At 43.3% G+C, this 15,171-nt stretch overlaps 1 protein-coding gene across 5 annotated transcripts in view; it reads right to left on the bottom strand.

Annotated features, from left to right (window-relative positions):
* Positions 1-5,131: 5,131 nt before the first annotated feature.
* Positions 5,132-15,171, bottom strand: part of LOC138164935 (metalloendopeptidase OMA1, mitochondrial-like) — an 80,319-nt gene continuing 70,279 nt past the window's right edge. For all 5 annotated transcript variants that reach the window (XM_069092914.1, XM_069092917.1, XM_069092916.1 and 2 more), the window contains one exon: positions 5,132-5,586. In XM_069092914.1, the coding sequence (XP_068949015.1) occupies positions 5,365-5,586 (222 nt within the window). In that variant the 3' untranslated portion in view covers positions 5,132-5,364. The remainder of the gene's footprint in view (positions 5,587-15,171) is intronic.

Genomic DNA, 15,171 nt, shown 5'->3' with positions numbered 1-15,171 from the left:
GGTGATGATGGTGATGGTGATGATGGTGGTGATGGTGATGATGGTGGTGATGGTGATGATGGTGGTGATGGTGGTGATAGTGATGATGGTGGTGGTGATGGTGGTGATGATGATAATGATGGTGATGGTGGTGATGATGATAATGATGGTGATGGTGGTGATGTTGGTGATGGTGATGATGGTAGTGATGGTGATGATGGTGATGGTGGTGGTGATGGTGATGATGGTTGGTAGTTTAGTGACACTACCTGAAAGTAGAACCTAAGGTTTGGGATTCTCATAAAGTCCTATGATTTATACATAATTTGGTCTCTTATTTGTCTTAGAACGATAGAAACCTGATCCTTTAAATATGAAATATTTATATCATTGTCACAATCATTTTTCATTATAGGATGAAGGTCATGCCCTACAAATGAATGGATGAATTAATGAAATGAAAGGCATTTACTGAGTGCTTCCTATGTGTCAAGTACCATCCATAAATGCTGGGTAGACCAAAAATTAAAAACTGAGACAGATTCTGCCTTCAAGGACCTCCCATTCTAATTAGTTCAGTACTTACTCAAGTTTATTAAGGTCAAATATATACTATGCTATTCTTTGCTAATTTAAAGAGAAATCATATTGGTTCTTAACAGATTATTATGATTTCTTTTCCCTAGATACAAGGATAGCCATTTCACACAAAAGGTTATCCAAAGTTTTCTTTAAACAATAGTGAAATAATACGATTCTAAGCCAGAAGGGATCTTGAAGATGATATGTTTCAACTCCTACATGTTATAAATGGAAAAATGAGGCCCAGAGAGGAGTCAGTTCCTGCCCTGGACGAGGGCTGATTGGTGAGAGTTTACCACATCTAGAAGGCTCCAAACGGTTTTCATGCCCCACCCAGTCCCACCTCTAGGTCCATGATCAGCAATTCAGGGAAACCTTGGTTCTACTCACCATCCAAACAACTTCACCCCTCTGGCCCCCACTCCCTTCTGTGTGTTGTCTCCCCTCATTAGAATGTAAACTCCTGGGATGGCTAGGTGGCACAATGAATAGACCACCAGCCTTGGAGTTAGGAGGACCTGAGTTCAAATATGGCCTCAGACACTTAACACTTACTAGCCGTGTGTACTTGGGCAAGTCAACCCCAAATGTCCTGCCTTCCCCCTTCCAAAAAAGCAAAAAAAAAAGAATGTAAGCTCCTTGAGAGCAGGGCCTGTCACTCTTATGTATGGATGCCCAGTGCCAAATATACAATAGGAACTTAAGAAATGCTCATTCATTCATTCAGATGATTTGCCCAGGATCAACCATGTGGGAAGCACAAGAGCCAAGACTAAAACATAGAATCTCAGTCTCCAAATCCAACCATACACCATGCTGAATCACATTGAAATAATTCACATTTGTGTAGCATTTTGCCCTTTCAAAGGATCAAATGAGATTAATATATGTTAAATTCTTTGCAAAACTTAAAAAAATCTATGCACATTTGTTGCAAGAATCTGGTTTCTGTTTTTCAAAATAAGAAGGGGAAGAGTGGGGTTTTTTTGATTAGAAACAAAAAATAAAATTTTTAAGAGCTGTCTAGATGTTATGGGAGCAAGACAGCACAACAGAGCACTGGTCTTTGAATCAGGAAAACCAGAGTTCAAATCCTGCCTCACTCAGTTGACCCTAGGTACTTCGTCTCTGTTTTCTCATCTGTAAAATGGGGATAATAATAGCACTTATCTCACAGCATTGTTATGAGGATCAAATGATATAATGCTTAGGAGGGGGTTTGTTTGCAAGGCTTAAAATGTTATAAAAGGGGGAGTTGTAATTATAAAGCACTATGCATGTACCTATGTATGTGTGTATGTATGTATGTATCTCACATATCATTAGATTTTCACTTCAGAGGTATAGTGAACAGAACACTGAACTTGGCAGTCCAAAGACCTATGTACTTCTACTAGCTCTGTAACCCTCAGAATCAATTTCTTCTTGTATAAAAAGGGAATAAATAATACTCAGACTGCTAACCGCCCAAGGTGGAGACAAGCAAAGCTCTTTGTAAGTCAGGAAACTCTAGAGAAATGGGAGTTTTGACTGGTTTTCCTGCTAACCCCTTTCAAGGTGTCTTCCAAGGATTCCTCTCCCCATTCTGCAGATGGAAAAATCCTATTTCTAAGTGATTGATCCATGGTCCTCCAGCAGTTGTGGTCAAGCTCAGACCCAAACCCAGGACCTCCAACTCTAAGCTCCAGGCTCTTTCCATCAGCACTCAGGTCAGAGTCCTGCTCAGAAATCAGCTGAGATCATGGGTGTTTGAGTGTCTTCTATGGACAGCTCAGGACATGAATATGAATGGAGATTAAGCAGAAGGGACATGCCTCAGGGCACAACAGTCACGCTGAAAGCTGGCCCACTCAGACCAGAGTCTTCTGACCCAGGGGTCAGTTTGCTTTTGACTGTGATCTGCTGCTAACTCTTTAAATGCAGAATTTTGATCCCAGAGAGCACTGTGAGCTCAAAGTGTTTAAGATGGAAGAGAATGTGAAACTAAGCTTTCTACTTTTCTCTAAGCTTTCGTTTTTTGCTTTTGTTTTTTATATTATTTTTTTTTTGCAGGGGGCAAGGCAAGGTGATTGGGGTTAAGTGACTTGCCCAAGGTCACATAGCTAGTTAAGTGTCAAGAGTCTGAGGCTGGATTTGAACTCAGGTCCTCCTGATTTCAGGGCAGGTGCTCTATTCACCACATCGCCAAGCTACCCCCTTAACATTGTATTTCTTTAAAGGCCTGCAAGTCATCCTTTATTTATTTATATATTTATTGTACTGGAAATGCAAAATGAGCCACAAACCACTGTTGAGAAAAGAAACAAGCATTTAGTAAGCACCTACTATATGCCAGGCATTGCTCTAAACAGTTTACAAATATCTCATTTAATCCCTACTACAACCCTATTAGATGCTTGCTATTATTATTCCCACTTTATAATTGAGGAAACTGAGGTAGGCAGCAAGTGACTTGCCCAGGGTCACACAACCAGTAGTTGTCTGAGGCTGGATTTAAACTCCAGTGTGTGTTCCATACAAGCATAACCCCCAGCTGCCAATTGGATGGGCAATTGCCCCTCCTATAATTAGCTCCTGATTATCCTTGGCCTTGCCTTTCTCTTCCTTGTGCGTGGGGCCACCTCTGCTTTGATGAACTGGCTTACCCAGTCTGTCTTTCTCACTCTCCTTCACGTCATAAGCTTTCCTTTATCACTGTCCTCGCCAGCCTTTGTGTCTATGGGGGACATGAGGGCGATTTGTAGATACTGGGGCTACCAATGGGAAAGCTGTAACCTTATCTTAGCTCCATACCTTCGTTTGGTTTTGTTTTCCTGGATCTAAAATTTCATCAGCTTAGAGTTGCGCAGAGGATGGAAGGATTTAGGTGTCTGGCCTAGGGTCACATTGCCAGTATGTGTCAGAGAACCCAGATCTTTGGGAGCCTCAGTCTCATTCTCTCATCCACAAGGCCAAGCTGCCTCTCCAGCCATTGGTCTTTAAGGTCCATACGTATTATGACAGTAGGCCACGCATCTAAATATAAACATGCAAGGATGTCACCAACATGCTACATCTTCAAACGTATGTGCAAATACATTCTCTTAATCCCCTTAATCCTGCACGCCAGCAATCTTCATGGCGTACCATCTCACCTACCTGCGTCACCCTCTGTTGGCATCCAACATGGCAGCATCTGCCCAGGTGCCTGAAGATCCCCTTGGTGAAAGTTCACCATTATCTAGACCCATCATGATGCACTCTGGCCAACCTCATACCATATCCCGAGAACAGGAATCAATCTGGCACTACTATTCCTATAAAGGAAGCACCTACCAATTGTCCTATGAATCCACCCTCAATCCCTGTGACTTTCCAAACCAAAATGCTCTTCCTTTTCTACTATGCCCTCCCAATCACCACCACCAGGGAGCCCTGGAGATTATCTTTTTAATGATGGAATTTGGGGAAAAGGGTCTGAAGAGGAAGCTTATGTCCAGCAGAACAGTCCCAGAATCACATTCTGCCTTCTCCTTTTAGATTACAAGCTCCGTGAGGACGAGACCTGTCTTAGTTTCTTGTATTTGTATTTCCAATCTTAAACTCAGGATTAGGAAACAGTATTTTTTTTTCCATTCATTCATTAATCTTTCCTAAATGCCAAGCAGAAATATAACACTTCTGTTTCATGTATTATAAAAGTTTTGCTCACAAGCACTCTAATGACATCATTCCCGTATTACCTCTCTTTCTAACATCAGGTGAAGATGTCTATTTTGCCTGGGAAGACCAAACACCAGAATTGTGGGTGACGGTGGGACAGAAGAGGAAAAACAGACTAGGGCCATGGCTATAAAATCCTGCCATGAAATGCACAGGGAAATCTAATGGCAGGCTTTACGGTTTGCCTCTAGGTAACATCCTGCAAACATCTCCACAAGTCATCAGGCACCTCTCACCTAAACTCCCATCACTACAAACAGGAGGAAGGAGTTTGCTGAGAACAGTCTATCTGAGACTCCGCCATGCAAAGGCCGCCCCACATTTGGATCAAGAAATACCTGACAAGCTTCACGCAGTCAATGCCAAGATCTATAAATAGGTTTTGCAGCTGTCATCCCAACATGCTGATAAATATTCTGTGACTAAAGGAACTAAACAAAGTCAGGGCCAGAACTGAATGAGATCTCACAGGATTGGCTTGAGCCCTCCCCATCACTATCACCAGGGAACCCTGGAGATGATTTTTTTTATGATGGAATCTCGACAAAAGGGCCTGAGGAGGAAGCCTATGCCCAGCAGAACAGTCCTAGAATTCATCTTGGAGGGCTTACAATTTATTATAATGAAACCTTTGCCTCTATGTACCCATATTAAAGAGCAAATTATGAAGTTAACAAAAGACCATGGACTTACCTTTTTGCCTCCATGATCCTGAGTCATTTCTTAAAGGGCCAATAGTTAAACTACATGAGGGCACACACTAGACCTTCTGCTTTAACTCTGTGATGAGTCCATCTTCCAGATCACACCTGTCACCAAGCCAAGCACGGGACAAGGCAGAAAGCAAACAATTCAAAAGCAAACCCATCTTGAAATGTACTTTCTTTATTGCAGGTATTAAAAATAGAATCAAAAACTTTTAAGATTCATGAGCAAAAGTTTCAATATCTTTTGAAGGATTTTTACTAGTGCCAGGAGTCCACATGATTCAAACTAGTATGGTCTTTTTTAAATTTTATACTGATCTTTTTTAAAATAGTGGTATGTGAAAACAATAAATATTGCTATATCCTTCATATAGGCTCTCATGTAAAATTCAAATCAACTTCCAGCTCTTTTGTCCACCACAAATGTTAATGGAATTGTCTCTTTTTTCTGGATTGGAAGGGAGTCCAACTTGTGCTTTTTAACTAAGGCTCCAGTGATATTGTGGTCTTCTTCCTCTGTCACTTCCAGAACATGCTTCACCCTGCGCTTGAAAAGCATGCGAGGATCTGGTCCAGAAAGTGGTGGGCAGTTACAGCTCTCCCTAAGTTTAATGGCCTAGAAGGAAAGAGATGAAAGCAGTGAAATGGTTTATTTGGCCTTTGTTTCAAGAACCAATTCCTAATATACTATATACAACATAGTCACACAGACTTCTAGATTCCTCTGTACCTCTCTGTAACAGCAACACAAAGGAAATGAAAACAGTTATGTACAGAACACTGCACAGTTATCCCCCCATAATCGTCCAGTTCACCTCGATGATACAATGTTAAATAAGTCCGTAGCAGCAAATAAGGCAGAAAATCATCTGTGAGGACAAATGAGTTCTCCATGTAGACCCTCGGGCTTAGCTGGGCTGCAGAGATCTGCTAAAGAAGTTAAGACGGTAACCCCCGCACTCAAATAAAAATTATATGATAAAAACCAGATCTTAGGCGTCTTCTTAATCTGTTATATTAAACACATGAAGAAAGGTGCTTTATTAAACTATTCCTTCAGTGCTCCATTAATTCACCATTCTTTTTTTCTTTCTTCCTTTTTCCGGCCTCATCCTGTGGTTTCACTGAAACACCAACGAAAGCCCAATGAGTGTCTGCCCTGGGTCTGCCACTACTGGTCAGCACGTACTCTGCACCTGTGGTCTACAGCACTGAGAGGGGGAGGGAGGTGGAGGGAGGGGAGGAAGAGGAGGAGGGGAGGAAGAAGAAGGGGAGGAGGAGGAGCTAATATTTCTATAGCGCCCATTATGTACCAGGCTGTGCTAACAATTTACAAATTTTATTTCATCTGATCCTCCTTGTGAGGTACATGCTACCATTTTTACCCCCATTACACAGATGAGGAAACTGAGGGAAATAGAAGTTAAGTGACTTGCCCTGGCCACACAGCCAATATATGTCAGTAGGAAGCTGAAGCCAGGCTGCCTCTTCCTTTCAGTACAAAAACTCTAGAAAACATCACTCGGCTCCTCAGATTGAGAGAAGATGGTCCCAATGGCAAGACGGCCTTTCCCTGCTGCCATCTTTGACCTCAACATCCCTGGTCGGGAGCAGGGCCCTGGAAGTTCCCGGGGCTGGGGGTGGGAGCTCTGACTTGGCTGGGGCTGCCTGCCGCCTAGTGTGTGGAGGGGGCACATTTCTAGAGGTGCACACGGGACGATCTTACAAATCTGGTGTTCACAACACTAGCGTTTCTTTCATTTTCACAGCTGGAATATTAACCAGTCGTTTTTTCAAGCAAGGCTTAATGTATGCCTCACTACTCCAAAAAGGGCAGAGTTTGACCCAAAACAAATTTTAAAAGCAAAAACACCTCATCTATTTTGAAAACGTTTATAAATAGTGTAGTAGATTTCAAAAGGAAAGCTTTTTAGAAAACAAAGCTCAGTTAGTGTTGGCTACATTTGGTCTTCTAACAAACACTCCTATAAATCTCCTGTAGGGAGTGGTTCTTTTCCCACTTCCCCTCCCCCGTCACTCCCTTCTGGCCGTCACAAATACCTGTAAAATCTTACAACATGCTCTAAAAAGGCTCTCCCTTGGGTTTCACCTGCTCACAGTAAATATGAACAAGTAGGCATTTATCCACCCAGAGTATAACTGCTTAGCAAAATACCTCCAGCTTCATCCACACATGAAAGCAGGGCACCTTGCTGCCCACATCACGTTTCTGGCTTGGCATTCCGTCAATGTCCACCCTGCTATTGATGATTACAGATCGAGGTTTTCCTCCCCCTCTATGGCATACTGAAAGCTATGAAGAACTTCATTAATGTCAAGGGCCATTATTCAAGGCAAGCTGAATTCCCCAAATCCTTCCTATAAAAAAAAGCAACGTGATCCTCTTAAACTCACTTAGCACTTTGAAATCTCTAGTCTTGTCTGCTTAACGCCAGTCTTTTGATGGCCTAGTTTTCTAATCACCAAAGTCTGGCATGGCTGCCTGGCTTGCCCACCTTCCCCTCGGCATCCTCACCAACTCTATTTTTAAAACTTCAGAGATCAGTGACTTGAACCCCTTCCCCACTGAATGAGTCACTTGCAGGTGAGGACCAGAACTTTCCCTGGAGATAAGCCCCTCCAGAAGTAGTTAGGGAAGAACTGTGATGAGGTCAGAACCTTTCTCTAGCCTTTCCAATTGGGCAGGAACCAGTTAAGCCCACACTCTGCCAGCACCGACCTCGGAAATTCAGGGTCAACTTCCAGATACAAGAAGGGACCAGACAGAGAAGGGCTCCCAATGCACACAAAACAGAGAGCATCCTCCTCTCCCCAGCAAAGCCAACAGGGCTCACTGCATACTCTGAGTCATGGGGAGGAGAGGAGTTTAGTATACATTGGAAGCCGAGGAGTGAGGCTAAGTGTGCATGAGGCTCCAAGTCTAGCCACCGACCCCAGAAACCAGAGCTGTGGGAGAGCTGAGGCACCATCGCCTTAAAGATGGAGAATCTGAACCGGCATCTAGGCCCCAAGGTCACATGTCACCGGAGTGAGAGACAAGAGGGGAACAAGGGTCTCCCACTCAACCTGAGCCTTCCTTCACCGCCGCCTGCCGCGTCCTGCACTGGGCACTGGGAGGTGACCACAAGCCGCGGCCCACACAGGGGCGGCCAAGAAGAAAGGGAGAACGGAGGCAGAATCCCTGTCCCTTCAGCCAGACCACAGCAAAGGAAAGGCGCCTCTCCTCTCTCCTTCTGCATCCCGCACAGCCTCTCCTCTCTCCTTCTGCAATCCTGCACAGCCTCTCCTCTCTCCATTTCCCATCCATCTTCTTGGGGGTCTCTCTCTGTCTCTTTTTTTCCTGTTGTTTTCTCTCTCCTCCTTCCTGCTCTTCTCCGATTCTCCCTCTGGTTCCCCTTTTCCTTAATTCCTCTCTAAGGTTTGAGAGATGGAAAGTCTTGTTTGCGGCACAGATAGGAAGCCAGTGTCCCGGGATCAAAGAGCATGCAGCCAAAGAATAAGGTCTAAGAAGACTGAAAAGGTAGGAGGGGGCCAGGTGACAAGGCCTTTGAATGCCGGAGGATTTTTGTACAGATCCTTGAGGCGATAGGGAGCCACTGGTGGTTACTGAGTAGGGATGACCTGATAAGACTGTGCTTTAGAAAAATCACTTTGGTGTTTGAATGGAGGGTGGATTAGAGAGGGGAGAGGCTTTAGGTAGGCAGACCCCTCCCCCACAGTAGGATATCACAACATTTCGGGTAGGAGGGGATGAGGGCCTCTACCAGGGGGGTAGCAGCATCAGAGGAGAGAAGGGGGCATATTGAAGAGATGCTGTAAATGAGACATCCACCAGTCAGGCCCTGTTAACAGCTGGTGGGGATTGGGGAGACAGTGAGAAGCGTGGGATGGTCTACCGGCCTTTTAACCCTTGTTCTTACCAACTGACTATGATCCCTTGTTCCCCTTTATTGGCTGGTCAGGTTAGCTCTAAGTCAGTCAGTCAACCAGCATTTCTTAAAGCACCTACTATGTGCCGGGAATTGTGCTAAGTGATGGACAAAGAAAAGAAAGGCCAGTCCCTGCTCTCAATGAGCTCCCAGTCCAATGGGGAAGGCCATATGTGAACAGCTAAGTACAAAGATACACAGAATAAGCTGGAGAAAAGCCAGAGGGAGGGCACTAGCATTCGGGGAGCTGGGAAAGGCTTCCTGTAGGAGGTGGGATCTTAGCTGGGACCTGGAGGAGTCCAGGGAAGCCGACGGTGGAGACAAGGAGCAAGAGCACCCCAGGAACGGGCAGTTAGAATACTCCACGTCAGCCCCCGCAGCCTGGTCTTCAAAGCACAGCAAGGAAGCCAGTGTCCCTAGGTCATGGAGCACATGGGGAGGTGGACGACTCAGGAAGAGAGCAGAGGGAGGAGGGGCTGGGCATCTAGGGGGCTTTATAAGCCAAACAGAGGAGGCTGTATTCATTCCTCCAGATAACAGTGATCCAGTGGAGGTGACATCAACGTCGGACCTGCAGTGTAGGAAGATCAGTCTGATGGGAGAGAAGAGCATATGGAGAGAGCCTGGAAGCAAGGAGACCAAGCTGCAGGCAGCTGTAATGGTCCAAGTGTGGGTGCAGATGGGAACCAGGGTGAGGAGACAGGAGGGGGCACATACAAGGCATGGGATGAAGGCAGAACCAACAAGACTTGACAACAGATCAGATACAGGGGTGAGAGAGACAGGAGTTAGGATGACACCCAGAATGCAAGCTCAGCGGACTGGGAGGATGATGGGACCCTCCAGAGTAACTGGGAAATTAGGAGGAGTGGCGTGTTTGAGGGAAGGATTACAAGTTAAGTTTTGGACATGCTGATGTTGTGGTGTCTATGAGACAGTCAATAAGACATGTCCAATAGGCAGTGGAAAATATGAAACCAGAGGTCAGTAGAGAGGTTAGGGCTAGGCAAACAAATCTGAGAATCATCTGCACTAAGATGACAGCTGAAAGCAGGGGAACTGATGAGATCATCAGATGAAATAATAAAGTAAGAAGGACATAAAGTAAAAATAAATAAATAACATGAAGTGCCCAGGACAGAACCATGGGGGACATCCATGGGGAACAGATTCGACTTCGATGAAGATACAACAAAGGAGCCTGAGAATGGGGAGGTCAGACAGGGAGGAGCAGAACCTGGAGAGAACAGCATCACAAAAACCTAGAGAGAAGGGGGTGATCAGCAGTGTCAAAGGCTGCAGAGGTCAAGGAGAAGTACTCAGAAGAGGCCATTAGGTTTGGTGACTCAGAGATCGTTGGTTCCTTTGAAGAAAGCAGCTTCAGTGGAAGGATGAGGTTGGAAGCCAGACTGCAGAGTTAAGTGAATGAGACAAGAGGAGGCAGTTATGAGAGTCAGCTTTGTTGAGGAGTTGAGCTCCAAAAGGGAGAAGAGACGTGAGAAGGTATCTAGTAGGGACAGATGGATCCAGTGAGGTTTTTTGAGGACGGGAGAGCCCTGGGCATCTACGTATGTGGAAGGGAAGGAGTCGGTAGACAGGGAAAGACTGAAGACAAATGAGACAGTGTGAATGAGAGAAGAAACAAGCTGCTAGAAAGAGAAGACAGGATGGAATTGGGGGAGAATAGGGTGGAAATGCATGGAGAAGCATGTGCGTTGGCAAGAAGAAAGGAGATCACTGAATGTGAAAACGGGTGAAGGAGGAGAGAATGATGCAAGGCTTCCTGGGCATAGGAGGTGTGAGGGAGAGAAGAGGAAGCTCACAGGGAAATACGCAGCAGTCCTCGCTCTCAGATAAGAGGGCGAAAGCGAGGGAAGGCATAGGAGGTTTGAAGAGGGATGAAAGATTTGGAAAAACCGATGCGGTCCATGGGATACTGAGTCATGAAGTGACATGTAAAGTATCCTCTCGCCTCCCTCATTCAGGGCCCAGCTGATCTCATGTGTGACAAGAGGGCAATGGACCCAAAGAGCACTTTTGTACTCAGCAGTACATGAGCAAAGGTGGAAAAGGGTGGGATTATCCAAGGATGAGGCAAGATCGAGACTAGAGGGAAGAGGACAGAATAGCCCTGAAACAGTTCATCAACAGCTCAAGAGGGAGAAGGGAGAAGAATTTGGCCAGTACATGAATAACAACACAGGAAAGAACTGAGGGTTGGGAGAACAAGAGGTCAGACAGAAAGAGTGCCAGGGGTGCAAGACAGAGGGAGCTTCAATGACAAAGACGGGGACCAGACCAAGCATGTCAGAGTTAAGGAACACGTTGGCTGTGTGGATGAGGGACAAGATCCAAGACACGGCTTCTCTAAGGCTACAGCTGAGTGGAGGAATAAGTCATGGAAAATAACAAAGCTGAGGAAGGAGAAGGTTAGGGTGCTGGAGGGCATATTAATGTGCCCATGGAATTACAACTATAACATAAATATGGATGGCATGGACTCTATAGTTCATCGTTCTATAATCACAGACGTGCAAGAAGTGCGGGTTGGACATGCCAGCACGCTCCAGGGGACCCTTCCCCTGAGGGAAGGCCAACACCCCCAGTCCACACTCTAATCCCACTCATGGTCACAGCCTACTAATGCACACCATGTATCCCTGTAAAAACTATAAGAATGATGACAATGATGTAAATATAAACATCTAGGGATGCCATGCTGCACAGAGCACCAGGTCTGGAATCAGGAAGACCTGAGTTAAAATCTAGTCTCAGATACTTATCTGGGTGACCCTGGACAAGTCCTTAACTCTCATTTGCCTCAATTTCCTCATCTGCAAAATGGGAATAATAATGGCACCTCCCTCCCAGAGTTGTCATAAGGCTCTAACAAGATACTGAACACAGTGCCTGACACATAGGGAGGGCTATAGACACATTAGCTATGATCATTAATATCAAACATTTAAAGTTTAAAAGACTTTTGGTATAAGTCACTTCTCTCGGGATTTACAAAAAACCAGCCCTGAAAGATTGTCAATGATATTTTCAATCAAATACTTTGAATATTTAAGGTCATGAAGGGATGACTCTCTTTTACTAGCAGCATCACAAGCATTTATTCAGAAACTGTCAGCTCCTGGGCATCACTGTGAAGTGAGCTAAACATCAATTACTTTTCTGGAAAAGAATAAACTGCAATAAGGAAAAAACACAAGAGAAGCTACCTGGATGCCATAGAGGATTCATGACAGATTTAAAGGTTTCTTCCGAAAATGGAAACGAAGATATTTCAGGAGGAAAAAAAGATCACTTCAACTTTTAAAACTGTGTTCTTTAAGAAATATTATTCCCTTCTTCCCCTTTTTTCCCCAAAAGCAGTTTTTGCTAATAGCTTATTCATTTCTACCTCAAGCAGGTCCTGCAACGTTGTTCTAAGGAGCATGTAGACAATGCTGCTGTCAGGCTTGCTGCCTTCAGTCGATTCTGAGGCCAATTCAATGACAGCAGCTGCGATGATATTTACCTTTACCCCAACACTCTCCAGCGGAAGGTGAGCACCGTGTGTTTGTGTATATTGGCAGTACCCACATTTTACTTAAATGTTTAACACTCTCATATTTGCTACTCGTAAGATGTGTAATAGTCATGATTTATGAATTCACTATGTCCAATTACAAATGCATAAGAATGATTTACACTGGAGTTCAAAGCCCTTGCCTTCTGAAAGTATATCAGACTCAAAATGAAATGAGATTAAAATGAATCTATTTAAATACTTACATAAAGTGCTTTGCTATATAAAGATTGAACACATTAGATTTAGACTTTGAGATAAAGATTTTATACAAATAAAGCTGTCATTGAGATTTCCTAAAATTTTAAGAGATAGTATTGATTACAATAATCCAAAAACTAATCGACAACAACTAACTAATCAATTACAATGAAATTATTCTCTGCATTATTCTAATATTCCTTTTTTTCTCTATCCGAAAATTCCACATTCTGAATGCTTCCAGTTTTAAAGAAGGAATTGTGCATTTCCACCCTGGGTTACTATACAAGTTCCCTTATTTATTTTGCAACTCCCCACATTTCATGTTAAAACAACTCTTATGGGAAAAGCCAAATAGTATATCTCTTTCAAGGACAAATTATAGTCGACATTAAATGGGAAGTCTGAACAGTGGCACTACGGAGCATAATTTTAAAACTGTCATACTATCAGACATCAACAGGTTGATACAGCATCTGTTCCCCAAGCCTGCACCCAAGTTGTTATGGTAACCAGAATACATATGCTATGTATGTCTCCTAAATTTAACAGATTATTCCAAGTAAATAAAATTAACATGATTATTGGCTAATTATCTTCAAATAATATTCTCAGTACAAACCTATATTTACCTTTTTAAATAGCTAATAGATCACTGCATTATGTTTAATATTACATAGCTACACTTGTTTTACTGAAGTATTTAACCAAAAAATAACAAAATCTAACTCACATTAATTGATACATAGCCATTTTCTAGATTAAAAAAATGAAATTAGCTTATTCTCATAATAATGTATAAAATATATATACCAAAAGTGAACGAACACCAGGATTTCTAGGCAGCAAGGATCAAACCATTGTGAAGGGTAAGTTGCCATGGCGCTGGGGCAGTTAGGAAGAACTGAGTAGGAGAACAAGTCCTATATCAGACGTGTTTCATTTGGGGTGACAGCAGCCTCTCCAGCAGACATATATGTCCTAACAGCACCTGGAAAATGGTCATGTGGCACCCCAACAGTGTCACCCGTGGACACGTACACATGGTGTACACAGGGCTGTACTGAGAGAGCAGACAAAGTCACCATGGAAAAACCACTAGAGAGAAAAACAGAGGGGCTGGTGCAGAGAATGGAGGGTGGGAGGGGAGTTGTAGGGAGTGAGGGGGAGAGGAAATGGACCCACAGTCAGAGAGTGGGAAGGACAGCAAAGCAGAAGGAAAGCCTGCAGAGTGAGAAAAGTCAGGTACCAGGGAAGGCAAAGGCAAAGAAAGTGGTCTCTGGTTCCACTGATGCATTCATTTGCCCCCTCTTTGCCAATAAAATTCCTCCTCCTTTTAAAGCGTAGCCTAAGTCCCACCTCCTTCGGGGTTTTCTCTGAACTTACACTTAGGATCAGCCCCCTACACACACACAATTTTATTTCATGGTTGTCCAATTGTCCATCTTGTAAGTCGGGCATCCCTGCTATCTGTGCTGGTGAATCATTAAAGGTGCCCCCGTCAGATGGTAACTTGAGAGCATGAACCATGTCTTCTTCTTTTATTTTTTTTTGGGGGTAGGGATTAATGTCCTCATCACCTCACACAACTTGGCAGGTGATAGGGTTCACTCTTTTGTATCATTTGCTCTTGAGCTCTACCTTCAGTCCAGGGGAAAATGCTTCAGTAAATTCCATGACAGAACACAAAAAAAAAATAATAATAAGATTTTCAATGCCACGGACTTTCTTACAGAATTTTATAAATCACCAGAAAAGTCTCCTTTCTTTATTATAAAAATTAGTCTTATGTTTGCAGGGAATTCCAATCTCTGAGTTATAACTACGTACTGTAATTAACAACATACTCTTGTACTAAATATCGGCTTCACTTCAACAACTAAATTATTCCCAATGCCATAATAGAGTTTTATCACATTCAAAATGAATTCAATCACTTGGGAAAAAAATAGAAAAAGATTACATCAAGCTTCAAAATTATGTTTCCATACTATGTTAGTTTGTTTTAAAAGGAATTTGTCTCCAATTCTTTCCTTCATTACCAATCCCCAACATATACAGTTTATGCAATCATTTTTCTTTGTACTCTCTAATCAAATCATTCTTATTCTAAAGAATTCTCCTGTTTGAAAGTGGCAATGAAGCACATTTTCAAGGTCCCCACTGATCATCTGTAAATATATTTTGGTGAAATTTTACCAAGTGGAACTTAAGAAAGGCTTTCAGCAGAGGTTGGCATTTGTCAACCAGTTCAAAGAAAATTTTTCAAAGATCTTAGTTCAATGATTGAAAACTGAAAAGGGGGAACATTCTAGCAAAACAGAAGGCTTCTGCAGCTTTAAAGACTCCATTAATATTAAACCAGTATAGCAAAGAACTGGGAATAAACTAGATGTCCATCAACTGGGGAATAGTTAAACCAACTGTAGTGATATAATGAATGGAAAGGGATAGGCTGGGCTGGGCTGGGCTG

The sequence above is a fragment of the Petaurus breviceps genome, unplaced genomic scaffold, assembly GCF_028583685.1.
Source record: "Petaurus breviceps papuanus isolate PSGF00001 unplaced genomic scaffold, PetGlider_PUasm1.0 207, whole genome shotgun sequence".
Classification (NCBI taxonomy): Eukaryota; Metazoa; Chordata; class Mammalia; order Diprotodontia; family Petauridae; genus Petaurus; species Petaurus breviceps.
Note: the sequence above shows the minus strand (reverse complement) of the source record. Positions and strands in the feature narration are given on the sequence as shown.